Source organism: Hirundo rustica, chromosome 7, assembly GCF_015227805.2.
Source record: "Hirundo rustica isolate bHirRus1 chromosome 7, bHirRus1.pri.v3, whole genome shotgun sequence".
Taxonomy (NCBI): domain Eukaryota; kingdom Metazoa; phylum Chordata; class Aves; order Passeriformes; family Hirundinidae; genus Hirundo; species Hirundo rustica.
Window position 1 is genome coordinate 19,640,073 of NC_053456.1, and position 21,569 is coordinate 19,661,641.

The 21,569-nt window shown below is 36.6% G+C and overlaps 1 protein-coding gene across 3 annotated transcripts in view; it reads left to right on the top strand.

The window, feature by feature from the left end:
* Positions 1-21,569, top strand: part of MYO3B (myosin IIIB) — a 195,323-nt gene that overhangs the window by 79,997 nt on the left and 93,757 nt on the right. For 2 of the 3 annotated variants that reach the window (XM_040069363.1, XM_040069364.1), the window contains exons 11-22: positions 716-871; positions 11,807-11,903; positions 12,774-12,890; positions 13,747-13,851; positions 16,089-16,172; positions 16,807-17,009; positions 17,379-17,477; positions 18,078-18,192; positions 18,553-18,679; positions 18,823-19,033; positions 20,105-20,252; positions 20,483-20,636. In XM_040069363.1, the coding sequence (XP_039925297.1) occupies positions 716-871; positions 11,807-11,903; positions 12,774-12,890; positions 13,747-13,851; positions 16,089-16,172; positions 16,807-17,009; positions 17,379-17,477; positions 18,078-18,192; positions 18,553-18,679; positions 18,823-19,033; positions 20,105-20,252; positions 20,483-20,636 (1,616 nt within the window). Of the gene's footprint in view, positions 1-715; positions 872-11,806; positions 11,904-12,773; positions 12,891-13,746; positions 13,852-16,088; positions 16,173-16,806; positions 17,014-17,378; positions 17,478-18,077; positions 18,193-18,552; positions 18,680-18,822; positions 19,034-20,104; positions 20,253-20,482; positions 20,637-21,569 lie in introns of those variants that run through there. The other variant, XR_005701618.1, reaches the window with a different exon arrangement.

Consider the following 21,569-nt stretch of genomic DNA (forward strand, 5'->3'; position numbering starts at 1 on the left):
GTTATATAAATTAGCATGGTGCTTTATTTTATGCTGATTTAATAGGACATACTTCTTTGCTCATTACTAGTTAACCTGTTCCTGTCATAGAGAGAACTTTGGTACCCTGGCTAGCATTTAGTTCTGACTGATTCCTTTCTCTTCCAGACTGAATTATGTAAGTTTGCAGAATTTTCTGTAATGCTTATGCTAACACTCATCATTGAGATATAGAATATCTACCCGTAACATTCATTTTAGAAACAAAGCTCTTTATCAAATCATTCTGATTAGCATTGTGCCACAGGTTTCAGTTGTGATTTTCAATAGACTCTATCCTATAGTTTATAGTCAAACTCTCATCAGAGCACAGGTAGAAAATTAAAGTGAATGAAGTATTGTCTATTCATATTAATTTTTATGTATATTAACTATACAGCTTTTACAGGATACAATGTCATTTTTTCCTTTTATCTAGTTACAGTTAAAAAAGAAGAGATTAAATAAGCTCAAATTTGTAGTCTTTATACTAGTATACTAGTATACTTGTAGCGTGCCTTCACTTAGTTAAGTATTTTATGCCAGATTTCTTGCAGTATGGAAGAGTCTTGTTACATACTGAGGACCTCAAATTTGAGGAAAAAGAAAACAGAGTAACAGCCACACAGTGAGCTGACTAAATTCTTGCTGTAATCATATAACATCATTGTCTGAGACCCCTTTTTCTCTGTCACAGGTGTCTAATCAAAGATTTTGAAAAGCGCCCTTCGGTCACCCATCTTTTGGAACATCCATTTATTAAACAAGTACATGGTAAAGATATGTCTTTGCAAAAACAGCTGGCTGAGCTCATCCAAGAACAGCAGCAGCTGGGCTCCATAGCCAAAACAAGGTACTGTACAAGGTACTGTGTGTAGCAGCTTCTATGCTACTGCCCTCCTTCCCCACACTTCTACTGCAAGCACAAAGTGAAGCTCTGAATGTGACTTTTCCTGTTTCAAATGAACACATTAATGCATTGACTGGCAATATTATTAGCAACAAGTGCCGCTTGCCATGTGAGTGTAAGAGTCATGTTTTGCCTTTGGTATTTTTAAAGCTAATTTCTTCAGCTATAATGCAAACTTTTTTGCCTTTCTTTCTCCCTCTCTGTTCTATACTTGTTCTCATTTGCCTCATTCAGATAGATGTTGATAATTCCAGAGTGTTCTGATTTGTGGAAATAAATGTGGGCATGAAACATTATATCGTACTTTGCATTATATCATACTTTGGTAACAGGTCTTTAAAAATACAGCTGTGAGCAGTCACGTTACTACTAGAGAAAGTTAAGAACAGGAAATTTTGAAGTCTACTGTTTGATTAAATCCTATTAGTAAGGAGGATGTTCAGTACTGAAAGTAGTTGTTTTGCCTATAGTTGAATAATAGCTTCTATTTTTTCATTAAGCTCAGTAATTACTTTTAAAATGTGCTTAAAAAGCAATGCACTTTTATAGGCAGAAGTGGCATCTTTTGAAGCTGGTTGTAAATATGTCTTAGTTTAGTTGTTGTCCAGAGGGTGGCAGAATTTCACTGTTTCAAAATAGAATTAAATGCAAATGAACACACTGTCCCAAGCTCAGCAATCATTCTGTTATAGGAAATTCTAGAGTTAGATAAGCTCTGGCCCATTATTATAAATAACCACCTACTAATGTTGATGAAGTAAATTAGATGTTATGATTCATAAGTCATAAACAGTATATACTTGCATGCCATAAAACTCCGTGGCTTAAATGCTAAAGGCCCAAAAAACCCGTACAAGTTAAAATAAAGGAATGGTTGTTAAGAACAGTTTCAAGGTGAAGCTGACTTCTCTGGGTGGTTTTTGTTTGGTTTTGTGGGGTGTGTGTGTTTGTTCTTGTTGGCTTCTTTGTTTTCTGGGAAAACACACCTGGAAATGCTCACTGTGGGCAGGAGTTCCGCCAGCATTACAGCAGAAGTTACTGCTTTATCTAGTTTCCTAAGATTCCTTCCCCATATAGCACCTCACAGATCACTTTGCCTACAGCTGTGGCATGGCTGGCCCAAGGGGTGTAAGAATTTTTCTGTTGACCTGATTGCACATATAGACAGAGTGAAATGATCCTTGAGAAGCTCTGAAATGGATTTGTCATGGTATTCCAATATGTTCTTCTGGGATTGAGCTCCATAATGTGGAGTGACAAAGAACCAAGACCACAACAGCATTTCTTTCCTCAAGCCCTTTCATGTATTAATTGGGTGTGCTGTGACAGACAAGCTTCTGCACCTTAGGCATGACTGGACTGTAAGAAGGATTTTGCTTCCCAGCACCCTGGTATGAATCAGTGCTCATCTAAGGGAGTTTAACTCCTTGTCTGTCCTGTCACCACCTAACCCAGCTTAAATGTTTTATTTTCTAACAAAAATCTTTCTGATTGTTTTAGCGTTATACTTTGGTATCCTTACTTTTTCTGTGAAGCACCAGCCCACTGTGATCAGCATTGAGAGCGTGCTCAGTGAGAACAAAAATCTACTTATTGTTTACCTCTGAAATCTACAACATATTGTTCAGAATGATATTCTAAAGATTTTAAACTTGATCAAATTGGTACAAACTTTAATGAGACAGCAAAAGTACATCTCTGCAAAATATTAAGTCTATGGGCCAGACGGTTAATACTGGACTAGAAACGTAAGATTATTACAAAAGAACAAACCAAGAGAATCTAATGATAATTTTCCCCAGAGGATTGACATAGCCTCATAACAGTAAAAAACTTAGCTCTGTAATAGGGATATTGTACCCTCTAGAAAAATTGTTACCAATTAGAAGCCTTTAAAACCTCTGTAATGCATCTACAACATAATTTTCAATACAAAATTTGACATGCAGAAGAACATATGACCAGATGGTACTGTGAAAATTTTACTGGCATTCATCTGTACTGATCTGTAGAAGTCATCTGAATGCATGGTCACCACTTCAGAGTAAATAAGGCAAATTCAAATCCATGTTAGGTAAAATCTTTCTATTGCAACATTGAATACAGTGCATGCTTTTTGTGTTTATTGATGTGCCTATGATAGGCACAATTAAATGTCCATTAATTTCCTGGTGCTGAGAAATAAAGAAAAATAGACACCCATTTTTAGGAGTAGAGCAGCACTACAAATCAATTATTTAAAAGATAAGTAAGAGAAGATGTTCTCAGAGCACAGGCTGAAAATTTCCAGAAACTGCTAAATCATCAGTATGCTTGTGTTAACAGCACTTCTTCTTTGAGGGAGCCCGGGGAGCCACTGGTGATGACAGCTGATCAGGAGGAATCTGTGTTTTGTCTCATATGAAAGTCTTCCAGGACGGTGCTTTGGATTTGTGTCTTTTGATTCTGTACTGACTCAGCGCCTGTGGGGTTTTAGGTAGGATCCTCTTTCCGGTGGAGCCATGCCAGTTTCTCCTGTTGTGGTACATGACTTCAGGTCATTGTGTCTGAGAGCAAGCCTCTAGACTTGAAAGTCAGTACTACTGACTTAGAGCCTGTGAAGGAGGGACACGGAGAGCTGATCTAGCAGTGCACTGCTGGTGAAAAGGAGAGAACTGGCTTCTTCCTCTCACTTTCCCTCACCTCTTAGGAGCAAACTCATCATGCTGTTTTTATTGCAGGTTCAGGGATTGTCAAAAACCTCCTGAGCCTGAACTTTTACAGTGAGAGAAAAAAACGAAGCCAGCAGGAACACAGATAACTTTCTACTCTGTTAGTGATTGCAGAGTAGTACCTCAGGTGATACAGCTGAAGTGAAGGAGGGAATGCTTCACATGACCAGGGATAAGCAGGAGAGCAGTAGGCAGGATCATCTGGGTTGGCCTCTGGAGTCACAGACTGAAACATCACCTTATTTTAGTTTCTTTCATTCTTTTGTCAGCTTCTTTGTGTGCAGTATAGCTAGGCTTAACTTCAGTACATTTCTTCAGACTTCTGAACTGAAGGGGCTCTTTATTGACCTTAAGCTCAAAGAAGTCTGTTAACATACCTTTGTTGCTATCATCAGTTTCTTGCTGATGAAACATACTGTTGTTACTTTTCTATGAAGCAGCTTACTAGAGAATTTTATATTCTAATTTCCTTTAAAAATTATTAATAAAAATAAAATGTTTATGCTAATAAAAGACCCCTTTTAAAATTAAAAATAACATTAACAATTCATCCTGCCTTTTACTGAAAAAGGTACTCTTGGAAACTTTCCCAGTAGTTCTGTTTTTCCCTAAGTTATTTTCGCTAGTGAGATGCAGATATCTTCTATCCTTATGAAATCAGGTGTTTTCAGAAAACCCAGCCAGAATGCCCCCCTTTCCACCCTTGTAATGAGGAAGAAGTTTCTTTTTTTGGTCTGTTGGCATGTTTTACACAGAACTTCTTTGGCGTCTCAGCATTAGCACTCCACTCCTGCATTGCCTGTGTCTTAGACTCTCATGAGGAAAAACTTGGTAAGGAAGTCTAATGTCACAGCTGTGTAAGGATGAGCTCTGGGTATTATCTTTCTTATCCATATCCCTTTTATAAGCTATCAGTTGACTGTGTGTGTTTTCTAACAATACCAAAGCAAAATTGCTAATTAGCATCAATACACTTTCCATGAACAGCTTTGACATGGTAACAATTATATGAAGTTTAATTCTGAGAAATTTATTCAGTGTTAAGTAGTCCGCTACTTCTATTTTTATAGAAGTTTTTCAATCCTTGAAAAATAAAGGTTAGTACACCAGAACATTGCTTCACATATATTCATTCCAGCCATGCTGAATTTTTCTTCCCCATCTATTCTAAAGTCAAATTCATCTGTTCCTTTTTAACACATGGATACTGATTTCTAGTTCATCTTGGGAGTCACAGCAGTCTTACTCCTATCAATATATAGCTGCCTCTAGGCAGGAAGCATTTCTTAAAATCAGAGAGGATGGTTTCACAGGATCTCACTCAGTTTTTTCCTATTTTCCTTCTTTTTTTTTTTACTTTTCCACTTCTGTATTCGCACAAATACTGTAAGATGGTTGTTCAAATAGTGTTCTTATGCATAGTAACATTGTGAGAACAAGAAATGTCATTCCTTCCTAAGGACTTGTACCTCATGTAGCATAAAACTGAGAATGGAGGGAAAAAGAGGGAATCTAAGTTACAGAAAGGTGTGCCAACAGAAGAAGCAAGCATTGGGCAGGAATGATAAGCAGAACTATAAAACTGGTTTTGTTACAAAAATAATAACTGAGTGTTGATAGACTCAGTGTGTCTGAGTGTGAATAATAATGTATTCTCTAAGTAAAAAAGGGTACACAAGTTAAGCTTACCATAAATTTGTTACATTTCAGGGGCAGGTTCCTCAAGGTAGCTTCGTATGATTGCTTGTCAATAAAATACCAACAATGTTTGGGCACCCCCTGAATTTAATGGGAAAAAAAAAAAAAAAAAAAAGAGGTTTGTGTTCGCTTCCTCATTCTCTGATTTTCTGTGTGATCTCTCTTCCAGCACTTGCCCGCAATATTTCTCTGTGCCTTTCACTTATGAAATGGCTATTAGTAGTTTTACTTAATATATTGTACCTATGAAAAAGAGATAGCAGTTTGCTGAGGCAAGAGCTTCATCTTGCTCTGTAAAGCCATACTGTACTGAGCTGTCAGGCTGCTGCAAACCTGGTAATGAAGAGAAACATGTGTAATGCCTGGAGCTCTAGCCATTCTTATTTTCATTCTTCCTGCCCTAGAGCCTGGGGAACGCTTTGGGAAGGCTCTAGGCAAAGATATGTTACAAATTATGGCTATTGATAATTCTCACTTAACAGTAAACATTTTCTTTGTGGAGATGATATTTTTGTTAAAAAATGTTTGGGTGTGTTTGAAAATCCATGAAGGGAGCTTATGAGAGAGCTGCTCACTTTCCAAATACACCTTTTGATCTCTTGAACTTATTTGTGTGTTTGGTTGCTGTTTTGATTCATAGTACAAGAGATTCCAACATACAGGGTGATAACCACCCTGCATAAGGAGAAAGTCAGAAGATATTTAGTGTGTTTCCTAATATTGCTAATATTTAAATGACTCTTCATGCTGTCTACACTGGTAAAATGCGCTGCAAAAGATGGGTATATTCTCTGGTGTTTGTTTATAAACATCAAATATTATCCCTGTATTTTTGTCCTTGTCAGGACTTTATCTCAAGCTGGCAAAGCTGGCAGCTGCTTCAGTGTTGAAAAAGTTGAAAAACAGATGTAAAAACTTTCAAAGCCTTTTAAGCTAGGAGTTATATGAAGCTCCATAAATAATGTGTAAAAATATAACAGAACTTGTCGTGGAGACATTTAAAAAGGAAACTCATTTGGAACCTCGGTATTCTGTCTATTGTCCTAGCCCTTCCTTGCATAAATTATGATGATAAAATCTTGCATCCTTTTGGGAGACTTTCTCAAAAAAAGAGTAAACTTTCCATTTTATTCCATTTAAAAAAAAAAAAAAAAGTTTTGTGGCTTGGGTGTAAAACTAATGGAAAACGGTAGAATTTAAAATCTTTAACTGAAGGCCTTGAAAAGTACTGACCATCAGCAAAAGGAAATGAAATTAAAATGTTCTGGTTTTTTCTTTTCCCATTTGAATGTACAACAATTAAGAAATTATCTCCTTGTGCTCAGTCTTAAAGATTGCTCTATCCAGAATAGCATGTAGGAGAAAATCTAAAAAGAAATGTCATAACAGCACGTGAGATGAGGAAATTCAAATGTAGTAGCAGATCTATTAGCTGCGTTTTTACTGTGGTGGAGAAACAACATCAAGGAGGTAAAAAGCTGATTAAAATCTTAGAACTGGAGACAGGGAAGAAGAGCCTTCACAGAATGCATTTAAAAATTTTGCTCTTGGTAATATTCTTTGAAGCTGTCTTTCAGAATGTTAGATATTGCAAGTTTCTTTGTGGCATTTGGCTGTTCCTTCAGAGTAGATAATGTGGAGTACCTGTATGAATTGCAGTAGATAAATCTATATTCATTTTAAAGTAACAATTGACATCTACATTTATTTAGTTAGTTAGCTCTGTCTAGCAAATGTCACTGGAGGTAAAGTTGAGAAAAAACAGGGTCTTCTGTATTTCCTCAATAACCTAATAACTCCCAATGTAAATGCTATATAATGATTTGATGCTTCAAAGTTAATGTTGATCAAGCATTGAATAGTTTGGGTTTTATGGTTCAAAGTGGCAGCTTCCCAATTATCAGCAGGTTTGAAGAGGCCAGCTCCAGACATGGCTCATTCTTCTCTTGGGTGTTTTCCTACAGAACAAGTACCTTATGCTCCTGGCTGTAAATAGGCTTCTTCGTAGGAATCAGAAAAGATCTGCTAACCTCTGGTTTCAGTTCTTAAAAGAAAGAAAATACTTCAGCACTTGCATGAATATGGTTTTAAACAAGTTTAAGGCAGACTATTCATAAAGAGTTCAGAGTTTACATGTCGGGGTGATGCTGGGTCAGTGTACTACTGCTCGTCACCGGTTAGAAGTTTGTTTCTGTAATGGAGAACAGACACTTGTGAAAGCTTGCATTTTGAAGGATAAAAAGCAAATCTGTACATCAGGAAGAATCAAACTTGAAGAAACCTGGGGAAAAGAATAGAAAAGGGGAAAAAAATAAACTAAAAGAAAGGAACATTTAATAGTTTGAGAAGGGTTGGAATGTTCAGACTACTTTGTGACATATTAGAATGACAGTACCATGTCTTGGCAGTGTCTCCCTTCTCATGAACCAGCTGGATTACAGCAGCAGTCCATCCAAGGAAGTAACTCTAACCACCAGATATCAAGCTTCTCTGCCAGCTCACATTTAGATATGAAAGCAATTAACCGCAAGGAACTTGATTGCATCCAGCCAGTAATTTTCTTTGGACTCAGAGATAATAGCAGAATCAGAACCAGAAATAGTTCCCTGATGCTACACACAATGCAATTTGAGGCAATTCTTTCAGCCTTCTTCTATATGAATATTAAGCAAATGAGTTTAAAACTATTTTTTCCCCCTTGTGATATTTTTTTTAAGTCTCAAAGCTACTGTGGCCCCCAAAAATGTCTGAGTATAATGCATGTGTTTTTACTGGAGGTTGTAAACTATAGCTGTAGCATTTATATTGTAATTAAGGCTGTATCTGTGTCTCTATTGTGACCTTGCTTCAACAAATTACTTCAGGCTGAAACTTGATGTAAAGGAGCAAAATTAAGTCTTTGCCATCCATGGGAAATAGGCTGTGTATCTCTGTGTGGCAGTATCACACTTTCCCCTTCCTTCTTTCTCACTGTGTTGAGTGTTTTTCTTGTAAATCTCAGGAATTAATTTTAAAATTGTCAATAATGTAAAGAAGACCAAACACAGAAACCGTTGTACCTTTGTGAATCCTAGAAACAAACAAACAGTAAACATAAATGCTTAACTGCACCAACATGGTAAAGTAAAGGCCTCTTGGAAGGCCCTGAAAATATTAGGGGTAGAGGAGAGAGAGATGAGAGAACCTTCCCACTGAAGGCAAAAAGTTCTTGGTCTCCTGCTTTGTTGCTCAGGTTGGACCTGGCTTTGATCTAGAAGTCTGTGTGGTCCATCTAGCTTTTCTTTCGCCATGCCTTGATGCAGGATATAGGAGTGCATAACTGTTTACAGTGCACTTCTGCTACTATAGCTGGTTACTTCTCTTTCAAACTATATCTTTACCACCAGAACAAATGAATGCTTCCTGTGTTTTCATGAAATGGTTCTCTCAAGGAAGAAATCCTTCTTACCTTTTGCTCCTCCTACAAAATCCAAGAAAACTGTCCCTTCCAGCTATTCCTGCCTGATGAAATGGTAACAGGAGGGTGCTTTGAAGCACAGAGCCTTTTTCAACAGACACTGCTCATCATTAGATTTCTGGAATCAATCTTATGGTGATCTTCAGGTCTCTTCTAACCCAAACCATCCTGGGATTCTAGAATAAAGTTAGGTACCTTGAGTGACTGGCCCTTTGTACCCTTTATGGCAGTTCTTTTGTTTTGTGAAGAGACTACATCTTGCAAGGGTTGCTTCAGAAAATTACTGGAAACTTAAGGAAGATAACATAAAATCTTTGATTTTTCCATTTGCTTAGAGTTTGTACCTTTTATATGTTGCCAGAAAGGAAGAGTAATTGAAAAAATGGCTGATAATTCTCCTTTTTATGTAAAAAATATACTGACAGTTGTTTCCCCAGTTAAGAATATTTCCTTCTGCTTTTAAAGAATTTTTAATATATGTTTTAAAAGCAGATTGTATTTCTGATGTAAAATTATGGAAATAATTAAAGGTTACTCTGTGTATTTTTCTTTCCCACTCTGTCAATGCACTGGAGGACACAGGGTCAGTAGAAAACTGTTGAGGCCAGCAGGAGATTTGAAGCTAATGTGATGTTATGCTCCTAATATCCTCTTCTTAATCATGTACTTAGGAAAATGAGTTAAGTGCCGGAAAATATGTGCACAAAGGTATATATGTTTTGCTTATATTTAACTACAACGAGTTTCCTTATTAATTTACATAGGCTTAAAAGGAACCCTTTCCAATAAAAAAAAATAATTCGTTTATTACTTAAGGGGAACAAACAGCAGGAGTTTAATACACAATCAGATAACAGATTAGTTTACAGAGCCATTCTGCAATTAGACATGCTTAGGTTTGAATGTGCCCTCTTCCCCCTCCTCCTTGCACCTCTGGTAGATGTGTCCCTACTTGCAGTTTGTTGCAATTCAGTATTGCGGCTATGAGGTTTTGCTCCAGGAAGAAAAAGCCTCACAGATGTGTTATGTTAGCTAAAATGTCTAGCCATTGCTTTGTTGGTTACATCCTCATGAAGTAAAGCAACCATTAAAATATTTCCTTCATTTGTAGACTGAGGGGTGCTCCCATCTCTAAATGATTTACATTATTTACAACAGTGTTTTTCTATGCAGTAAAATAAGAGGTTGAATTCTGGTTTGAAAGGGAAACAACACTTTAAAACCCTAGTAGTACCTCATGCATTCTTACTTCTTTGAGGATCTGGCTTGTTAGCAAAGTGTAATGTTTTTGGATATAGTGACTCAAAAAAAAAAAAAAAAAAAAAAAAGCCCAAAAGAACCCACAACCCGATACCTAGGCGAAGACCAGGAAATGGAAGATTTTTTTGAATGGAATTTTGAACAAATTGAAATGGTCACCATGCTGCCCACAGGAAATAATACCCACTATAACAGTTTTTCTTTCATAGCTTCTTATTTTTCTTCTTGTGTCCTTTTCTTGCTTTATATTTACAACATAAAGCAAACTACCATCTGTGGGAATGTAGTCAGTTAAACCTGCTGTCTTCCCACTGGTTTATTTCCTAGCTGACAAAACTGTTTGAACAGTTTTATTTAGTTACGATTCAAATAAACAATTAAAGAATGGTTTTCTAGAACTCATTGAGTAGCCAAAAGGAGGTGAGGAAAATGAATAAAAATAGACATAAGAAAAATACAATCATTTAATGTGATTCACAATTATCAGGAAAGCTGTACTCATGGCTAACACTCTTCTCCTTCCTCTTTATTAGAGGCTTTCCTTGCAGTGATTCTTCTGATGATATAATAGCTCTTGGATATGAAAACATTCTCTTTTCTGAATGAAAGCTGATTAGCTTGAAATATAGAAGTGTACATGAAGGGGGGAAGTGCAAATGCCTCAATGTTAATTTTTAAGAAAGGATTCCAAAAGCTTATGAAGATACGATTAAAGAAACCTGCTACGTTTTCATATTAATCTAGAACATTATAGATAAACAATGTTTCCTGCCAAGTTACGGTACAGTTCTGTTAGTACTTGATGTAATATTTACCCTTAGTTTGGGATGCTTGATCACATGACTGTTACTTTCTACATGGCAACCAATGTGAAGACAATCTGTCAAGGACTGTCATTGAGGATCAATGCTAAATGTTACTCAGCAGGATGCAGGCTGTATCTCGGTGGGTGTCCCCCTACTATGCTTTGATGATGTTTGTTGTAAAGAAAAGCCTAGTTGCACTAACAGCATTCATATTTCACACCCTCTGTGGAAGAGATGTTACAGCCTCTTAATCTGCTCCCGTTTCAACACGGTGTGTTGTTTAAAAACATATACACCGCACTTTCAAAGATTCCTTCAGTATAATCTGATTATAAAGGGGTTATGTGACAGTTTGTCTCTGCTGCTTGTGTGGCTTAAATCTCTGGAGACAAGCCGACTGAACATCCACACAATTTAGAGTCTGATGGCAGCTGTGGTTCACAAATGTTGTTTTGGGCCACATCTAGGGTCATCTGAGGAGGCACTTTGGCATACATCAAGGTAACAGTAGGATTTTATACTACTTACCACTTCTTATAACTTCTTTAGATGACCCTTCTATGGCTGGGCACGTGGGGGTAGCATTTAATTAAACTGAGTGGTAGTTTATTAACTTAGAGCAAGGAGGGAAGGGAAAAGAGGAAGAATATTTTTTAGTTTACTGAGTGTGAATAAGGAGTAGTAAGTCTGTAAGTAATAAATCTTTGCTGAACATTGATAAATAGGTAGGGTTATATATTGTGAAAGAGAAAACAGTGCACTGGACAGCAAGCTGATCTGTTGCTTTTATAAAAGGATATCGCAAGCAAAATTAGGCATTTCAGAGATCACGTCTGTGTTTCTGCCTGACAAAAACATTCACCTGTGACTCCTCTTTGCATCTTAATGCTTGCAGTCTCTAATTCAATTTTGTAACACTGGTGCTCTACTTACTCACGACTTCCAGGCATGAACGAATACATACCAGGAGACCTTACCATGTGGACAGAGCTGACAAGTACTGTCTAGATGACGATCTGGTAAATCTAGAAGTTCTCAATGAGGTATTGTACTGTCTGAGTAGCGGCTTCTGAGAAATGTACCTCACATTCTTGCCTATTTCTGCTTTCTAGGCATCTCTTAGCAGAATGAAAATATTTCCTTCTTGCAATCTTTTGTTTCACCAAGGCAAAGGAATTCTCATGTGACTGGTCTGCCTTCACTTCTTTAATCTATATAGTGTCATAAAAGTAGTAGCAGTGAATACTATTTTGTGCAAAATGTAATTATGAATGATGCTGGTTTAAATTATTTTTGTGAGTTTCCTGAAATGCGAAGTTTAGTCATAAATATCTAGATTAAAGATTCTTTTTCTAAAGTGATTTATATAGGATAATGTATTATCTACTGCTTCTGGATAAAAAGCAATAAAACTATCCATTTCAAATGTCACTGTATCATCTATTTGCAGAGTATCTGTAAATTTTTATGTTGATAATCCTTAAAATGCACGTCAGCAAGGAAAATAATATTAAATTATGTTAGTGTCCTGCTTAAACAGTCTTTTACCACTACTTAAAATTTATTCCTTGAAAAATTATTGTCCTTTTTTCATGGTCAGATAAAAACAATTAAATGCAAATGTACTATGAAGTGCAGCAATAATGTGTACCACCATTTTCACTTTAGAAGATTTGCTTCTCAGGCTGATACAAGAAAATATTCTAATTTGCAATTAGGAGTTGCCATTTAACTTAGTTCTATGACATTAGCAAGAATCTTGAAAATATTTGATTCTTTGGGCTTGTAATTTAAAATATAATTAGAAATACATACAATAAGTATTTCTTGAACAGTGTTCTCAGTATATTTACAAAAATCTTCCTAAATGGGAAAATACTGTATAACTATCAAATTTTCTGTTATCTTCTTAGGATACAATTATCCATCAGCTGCAAAAACGTTATGCTGACTTACAGATTTATACTTACGTTGGAGATATTTTAATAGCCTTGAACCCCTTCCAGAATCTCAGCATTTATTCTCCCCAGGTAAGAGAGATTCCAAGCTGAAGACTGAAGTTGTTTTACATTTTATATTAACACCACCAGGTAAAATGCTTAAGTGATGCTGGAAGTTAGGAGCACAGACTAAACCTTGGCCTTTTCTTTTTCCAGAATAGTGTGGCTAAAAAATTATTTTGTATTGTTTTGTTTGTTAAATTTGGTTTCATTTGATTTCATTCACTTGTTGGAGGCACAAATTCCATCGGAGGGACAGAAATTACCCCAGGCACTGCTGTGCCTCTTGTCTAGCATTTAGGGCTTTCTTTTGGGAGACAGAAGATGGTTATATGAACCTCCTCAGGCTGAGGTTTTTACTTGCTGAAGAATTGCTCTGACTGAGGGTTGTCACATGTCCTGTGCCATCAGCTCTGGCTTAAAAGAAACGAATTAATAAATGCTGTAAACATAAAGGCCACTTCAATTGCCTACAAATATGAAGAGAAGCAGAGCTAGAAATAACTTCATCTCCATGGATGCCTAAATCTGGGCTTCAGATAGGGGGCCCAAATTCAGATTCACGGTAAGTTTCTTTTGTATAAATTGGTCATTTCCTTGATTGAAGGCTTGTGTTAGAAATTCTATTCCTTGTGATACAGTTCTCTCCATTGTCTGGTGTGGGAAACATCAGAGGGCATTCTAGGTGTTGTAATTTGTGTTCTGGAAATCAGGCAGCACCAAGAATTACCACTCCTGTTCCAGGTGATTCAGTGGAAGATCTGCGGTATAAAAGGCAACCTCCTTCTGTTGAACAGGCAGATCATAGTCACTGTCTTCTTTTCAGGTCTTAATTATGTAGCTAAGTTGCATATTTTGACTATTGTGTGTCTTTCTTTAAATTTAGTTCTCCAAGCTTTACCATGGTGTGAAGCGTTCATCAAATCCCCCCCACATATTTGCCTCTGCAGATGCTGCCTACCAAAGCATGGTTACATTCAGCAAGGATCAGGTAAGAATCTGGTCTTTTTGGTTTAGCTTTTATATTAATAATACTGCCACTGTGCTACAGGGCTGTGAATAATGTTCTGTTATATTGTATTTTGGGAAATTTTTTCTTTAAGCCTTTTTTTCCTAAATCAGCAAAAGCAGAGTAGAAATCTGGTCAGATTTGGGAGTTCTGAGGAGGACACAGTGATAGGAAACGGACTGAAAGGTCAAATAAGATGATGGAGATACCTGACCAATACAGTTTCCTGGACACCCATGAATTCCCGGCTTGTAGACTCCAGCAGCAAAGTATTGCTGCATCTTCAGATTCTAGGCCTGTCTTGACTTTGGTATTTCAATAATTTAAACTTGTGTGAAACAGAACATTCTCAATTGCATAGCAGATTACCAGAGTTTGAACCACTTTTCTGTTGCAAAAAGACACTAAGTCACAAAAAATAGGAACCATTATCAAATTTTTAGTAAAATAAATTAAGTATGGGTGTGTTATAAATGTAATAAGGACACAAATCCAATTATATAGCAATGATTCTAATGAGAATAAAATACCACACTGTAGAAGATTTTACTACATTCTTAAGATTATAACTTCATACTCTTTCTAGTTTGATGTGCTGTGTGTACATGAATATTGAAGGCTGATAATTATTTTTGTTTGTAAAATCCTCCTGATTTTACCCTGCACATCACACAATAATTAATAGAAGACATTTTCTTAAAGTCACAAAAATAGAATAAAATTATAAAAAGCCTCAAATCAGAAAATGCCAAGAAAATAAGACAAATAAAAGGGACATTGAGGAGGAAGAAAACAGGTGCTTTACTGATTATGTGAAAGTACACTGGCCTGGGAGATGGTTAATACTTCTTTAATGACTTAAATGTTCTTTGATGGAGGCATTAAAGAAAACAAGTAGTCATTTAGAGTAACTTCTGTGAGAACTTGTTATCTGAGGAAAAAAAATGGTAATTACATCAGCTCATCAGGCTAACTTAGTGCATCTTTAATATTATATGTTTTGTGCCTCTTTCAGAAATAATCTTAATTCAGATCTAAATCTGTTTTCTGTTTGCAAAGTATTAGAGGAGCTTGTTTATCTCCATTACCTGGCCAGTGTTAGGCTGGTTCTTCACATAAAGGTGCACCAGATAAGCACTGTATGACAGACTGAAAATGTATGGATTCTCTTTGTTTTATCCATTGAGCTTTCTCTTTCTTTTATTTTTCCCTGTGAAGCTTGAAAGTTTACTTCAGCCTGCTATTTCTCCTGAAGCAATAGTCAAGTTCTGACCAATTCTACAAGGACTCATGGGCCTTAACTGTGTGAATTGTTGTGCATGACTTCCCTAATCACACAAAATATCATGCAAATAGTTTTCAGAGGTTTGCAGGAAAACCTGTGAATCTGTGCAACTGTTCAGTGTTAACATTTTAATTATATGTGAGTTGATACTGTACCTTAACTAGAATAATATTTGCACTGGTGGTCTGTAGAATACATGAGAAAAAAAAGGCTAAATTATAAATGCTATTAGAATTCAAACTTTCTATGGTCTGCATTCTTCAGTGTTCAGGAGAGAGCTGGCTTTCAACTTCCATTTTGCCCACGAAGCATAACAGCAAAGAGAAGGAAAGTGATTTAGACCATTCCAGATAGTCTCTTGAGTCTGGATGACTCTTGAAGAGCCTATAAAATCCCATGTGTTAAATAAGGACTGCTGACACAGGAAGAAGGTGGATATGTCCTCCCAGAATCACCCAGGGAACAGATGCACATTTTTCTGAAATGTTTAGGTGCTGGTTTACTGTTCTAGCTTGAATATCAGCATCACCTACAGAACAGCTTCTCTACACAGGATCTATTATTTAAGATTATTTTTCAGAGCAAACTTGGTCAGTGTGTTTAAAACAGCTGCACCCTGTGATTCATGTTAATTCATATGAAGTCAATACAGTGAGCTGAGACATGGTCACTTGTTTATGTGTTCTAGCCCTTCAAAATTCAGTCACTGCTTCACACATGCACCTTGGGATTAGGCATTGCAAGATGCATTTTAGTAATCTAGGGAATAAATTACTATGCTGAGCCTTTTCTGATCTCTCCTCTCAGAAGGGAGTTGACTCTTAAAGCATTCTGTAGTTTTGGTACTAAACATGAAATAACAGGTAGGAGTAGTAATAGCAGAAATTGACCATGTGGTGAACTATGCACTTAATATTTTGTTTTGTGTGTTCAGTGCATTATCATCAGTGGGGAAAGTGGTGCTGGAAAGACAGAAAGTGCCCATCTGATCGTCCAACATTTGACCTTCTTGGGAAAGGTATTTCCTTGCCAATTTTGTAAAATTATGAAGAAATCCTCACAACCCTACCCAATGTTCACTTTATTTAATCTTTAATACTAAAAGCTGTTCATGTGAATTGTCGCACTTGATTTAGGGACATAGTAATCATGTATTTGAGAGTATTGAATCAGCATGTAATAGCATGACTCACACCAAGCCAGTCAATAGTTTTTTAAAGAGGTGTCAGATTCTGAGTGTTCAGTACCTGTAGTTATGTACAGTGTTTTCACATATAACATTGTTTATTTGTACAATAAAGAATGGCTCTAATATTAGAAGCTCTTACACATTTAAATGAGTAATGCTATTGGCACAAAATAATGGGAAAATTACTCTTGTCAGCTTAACTTGAACTAGACATCTTTAGTCTACCGTGGTTTTGGTACTCTTACCTAATTATAAAACAAGTCAAAGGTGGAACAATTGCAGAGAAAGAAGAATCTGTATTTTGCTACCTGTGGGAGATTTTCTTAGCAGTTTGTTGGACCTCTTGTATAAATAGAAATGTTAGCATGAGAAAAGGCTTCTTTGTTTCTGGAGCAAGAGTTGGATTGGGAGTAATCGTTATATTCTTTTAATTATCCTTCTGGTTTATATCTCTTCTGTCAAGGCAAATAACCGTACTTTGCGTGAGAAAATTCTTCAGGTGAATCCTCTAGTTGAAGCATTTGGAAATGCCTGCACTGCCATCAATGACAACTCAAGTCGCTTTGGAAAATATCTGGAAATGATGTTTACACCTACAGGAGCTGTGATGGGGGCAAAGATTTCTGAATATCTACTTGAAAAATCAAGGGTCATAAAACAGGCTGTGTAGGTATATTAATTGTCAGTCCTGTGACATTTATGTAGTGTTTGAATTGATTTAATTATCAAAAATCCTGTGGTTTAAATACTTTTCTGTCTTCTGCTAAAAAAAATAATTCTTTGTACAGTGCTATGCCAACAAGAATAGTCCTGTTCTTTTGGAGTAGGACCCAGAGACACTTAATTCTTTGGGGAAATGTTGTGTGCACTGGGTTTTCTGTGTTTCACAGCTACTGATCCTACACTATTAAAACAAGTGCAAGATTTGCTACCTTGCTTCAGTGAGCTAATTACAAGAACTACTTTTACATTCATTGTACAAGGTGCCGCAAGAATAAATGCAGGTGCTTTAAAAGGATACTTTTTTTTTTCCAGGGGAGAAAAAAATTTCCATATATTTTATTATATTTATGCTGGCCTTTATCATCAGAAGAAACTTTCTGAATATAGACTTCCTGATAAAAAGCCTCCTAGGTAACTATTGCTCACTTGTTTTAACTGCTCATTTTAATTAGCTGTTGATCTGCACTTGCTTTCAGTATGATGCCTTAAAATCTCTCTTAATCCTTCTCCATTCCTTAAGGATCTTCCTTAATCCTCCCAAGGTGAGAAGAAGTTGGACACTAAGGCATTAAATTATTTGGATTTGTTTGAGAAGTTGAATTATTAAAACAATAGGAAGAAGAACCAAGCTCATTATGTAGATATTTTGTCATACTTTGAAATGCAGACACTCCTCCTTATGATTTCTTATCATAATGCTTCAGGTTCTGGAAGAACCCAGAATATGCTTTGGAGGTTTTTAATCGGTGTTTGTACTTTGGATGCATCTGATCTGTACTGGATGAGGGGATGTGTGTGAAATGTTGGTAACATTATTAGACATTAACAAAGAATAACCAGCTGTTAATGCAACAGAAACAAAAGCTTCTTATGAGTTAGCATCAGACTATATAGTTGAAAGTTGTTGAGATAAGTGTTCTTTCCAGTTACTGAGGTACTTGCATGTTAGTCACTGGAGCTTGTATTGACATATGTGGTAGTGTGATGCTTTCTTTCTCCCCCTCCATTTAGATATATTGATAATGAAACTGGAGAAGTAATGCATGATATTGTTACTAAAGATTCCTATGGAAGACAATTTGAAGCAATTCAGCACTGTTTTAGAATTATAGGATTTACTGATGAGGTAAGAGATTCAGTTGCTAAACCATTATTGACATTTAGGAAAACCACCTCCAGTTGCTAAACCACCTCCTTTTGTGGATGTACAAAATTTTGTTCAGAATCTCTGTTATGACAGAAGTGAACTGTGAAAGCGTAACCCCCACTCAGGCGACCAGCCTGAGGTCCCAGTTAGTACTCAGGCAATTCTGTTGCACTATTTCGTGTGTAAATAGAAGCTTACTTGAACTTGTAGAACTCCGAGGTTTCAGAGGAAGCTACAAGCTTTAATATCCATTCCAGTGCCCATGTTTTTCTTTCATAGCCTTAACAGGATGTCTGTATCTAACTGAATTCCTTAAAAAGTGCTTGTCATTTTTTACAGGAAGTGTACTCAGTGTACAGAATACTGACTGGAATCTTAAATACGGGAAATATTGAGTTTGCTTCTATTTCTTCACAACACCAAACAGATAAAAGTGAGGTTCCTAACCCAGAAGCCTTAGATAATGGTATACACTTTTTAACATTGTCAGTTCTGTATATTCAATTTGACTCTATTTGTGATAGTCTCTAGCTCATGGTAGCAGTTGGTCAATGCTGGTGATTTCTGCTTCATAATCACAGCTGTGTGTCTTTTCCCCCTGTCTTTTAGCTGCTGCACTGCTAAGCATTGGGTCAGAAGAACTTCAAGAGGCCCTAACCTCCCACTGCGTTGTAACTCGGGGGGAGACAATTATCCGAACGAACACCGTGGACAAAGCAGCGGATGTGCGAGATGCCATGTCTAAAGCACTTTATGGCCGCCTCTTCAGCTGGATTGTAAATCGTATTAATACGCTGCTTCAGCCAGATAAAAATATATGGCAAGTTACACATCACTGAATCATGTGTACTTACTGTGCATGTGTCTGATGGGCTCATCCATTTGTATATTTCTGATTTCGCAGAAAGAGTGCTGTGTTTATTTTGGCCAAGGCTTCAAAATGGCTTTCATGCTGTGATACTGAATCCTGTTTCCAGGACATTAAGCCCATCATTTTCAAAGAGCTGAACAGAATTTAGCTGCTGAAGTCAATGGAAATTGGGTGGTTGAAGTGCTGTACAATTTTTTTAAAAGATGATTCCTGTGTAGTGAACATGAAAATCATACAAAAGGCTGATAAATACACTGAAAAACTTCAGGATGTATTCATAGTCCTTACAATCCCCCTGCTTTTGTAAGCAAGTAGTAAGTGCAGATTTCAGATTATTATTGTGCTACTTGAGATGTGATTATTTTTTTATTTTTTATAATTACAGAAACATTTTACTGTGCATCATTATGATTTCATTGCCAGGCACTGATCTGGCTGGTTTGATCTTTTGAAGAATCTGTAGAGATTTTAGAAACAAGGGAACCTCTCAGATGATGTGAAAATGCCTCTGATCTGAGATCTCTACTTGCTACTTCATTATGTCATGTAGACATATTCTCATCCATTTCATGCAGTTCTGGTAGAGACTGAATGTACTTGAGTTAGCACGTGGACTTTTAACAGTCCAGCTTGTAGCAGCAGCAGATTTGGTAATTACCCTTCTGAATGGGTGTTGCAAAAACATACCATTAAACCTTGACACTTTCTCTCTGCCTGGAGGAGCAGACATTAGATTTTATTTGGGATCTAAGGAAATCCCTTGTTTCAATAGGGCTGCTAGGTACTTGTTACTTTATACCTATGATTTTCCTGCCTACTTCATGGAAATTTGCAAGAAGCAAGTGGAAAACAAAAGTCTTTGCAATGCTGAACAGGTGCACAAATAGTCTTAGGTTTATACATACTTTTCCTTTATTTTTGCAACAGAGTGAATCAGTTATGCAATCTTAGTTAGCAAGTTTATTTTTATTTTAACTTGGTGTTGCCCATAATGAATTTTGTTTGTATTTTCACATGCAGCAATGCTGAAAGTGGGATGAATGTTGGGATACTAGACATATTTGGATTTGAGAACTTTGCAAGAAATTCTTTTGAACAGCTGTGCATAAATATTGCTAATGAACAGATCCAGTTTTATTTCAATCAACATATCTTTGCACTGGAGCAGGTAAGTTCAATTCTGTTGAGCTGAATCCAGTGTCCTACACCATAATCATAGCCAGGAGTACTTTATAAAATGATTATGTGATTTAAATGTGAGATAATGACATCTTTCTGTTGAGGTTTTGTAAATAATGTTGTTGAGGCCTATAAAGCATTGCTGTGCATCATAAATGCCCTAATGATGATGTTGCTGTTACTGTTCCAGTATTAAAACTGTGCTGGTGACTTTTGTAGATGGAATATCAGAGTGAGGGAATTGATGCCACTACTGTGGAGTATGAGGACAACCGTCCACTTCTAGACATGTTCCTTCAGAAACCCATGGGTCTCCTGTCTCTGCTAGATGAAGAAAGTCGATTTCCTCAGGCAACAGACCTAACTTTAGTTGGTATGTGCAAGTAAAACTCTGGGAAAGGTCTGGCAAATGACAAATGTATTGTAAGTCAGTGTCATCTTTATGCAAGTTTTCCTACCCTAGTTGTCCTGTGGCTGTGTCATTTCATTTGACAGTCTAAGTATATTTTTCATTGTGCTTCATCACTTTTCTCTGCTTACACGTTTTCTATCCTTTTCAAACTGGAAAAATTGTCTTAAGTATCAGGTGTCAAGGGCTTATTGTTTTTCCAGTGTTACAAGCAAATATAAGACATAGTAGATATTGTAGATAGGCTGAGACATAGTAGAACCTCGTGTCTAGGACCACCCTGTGAGTAGCACTAGAGCTAAAAGTAAAATTTTGACCCCCCAGGCTCCTAGACCCATGTTTATCCAATTAGAAAATACTACTTCACTCAAGATTATCTCATCATAAATAGGAAGTATGTGTTATTTCTGGTAAGCCATCTGGATGAGTATTTCTTTGTCTTCATGCACATTTTACATGCATTTTCACAGATTTTGATACTAACCTTAAAATATGCAGCGCATGCCACGTTTAAAGTTGTTGTCTTGCATTTATTTACTAGAGCTGCATTTTTCCCTGCAATATGAAACAGAGTTCCATTTCTTTCAATGTAATGTGCTGCAGAGACCCAAACTGTTAGAGAAAAATAAGTTTTCAGCTAAATTGCACAATACGTGTACAAGATTTTGCACTACTGCTAGGCTGAGCTGAAACTAGAAGTCAGGTCACAGATAGAATAAGTACTATGGTTTCATTCTGCTCCTTGTCCTGGTTTGAAACACAGGCAGCTTCCAAAGAAGGCTGGAACCTCCTTTGGAATGGAAAATTTCTCTCTGAATTATTATAGCTTTGAAATTAAGGGGCTTTCAGGCAAAGATATGGGAAAAGGAATGATAGTTCTTTATTAATATATATACA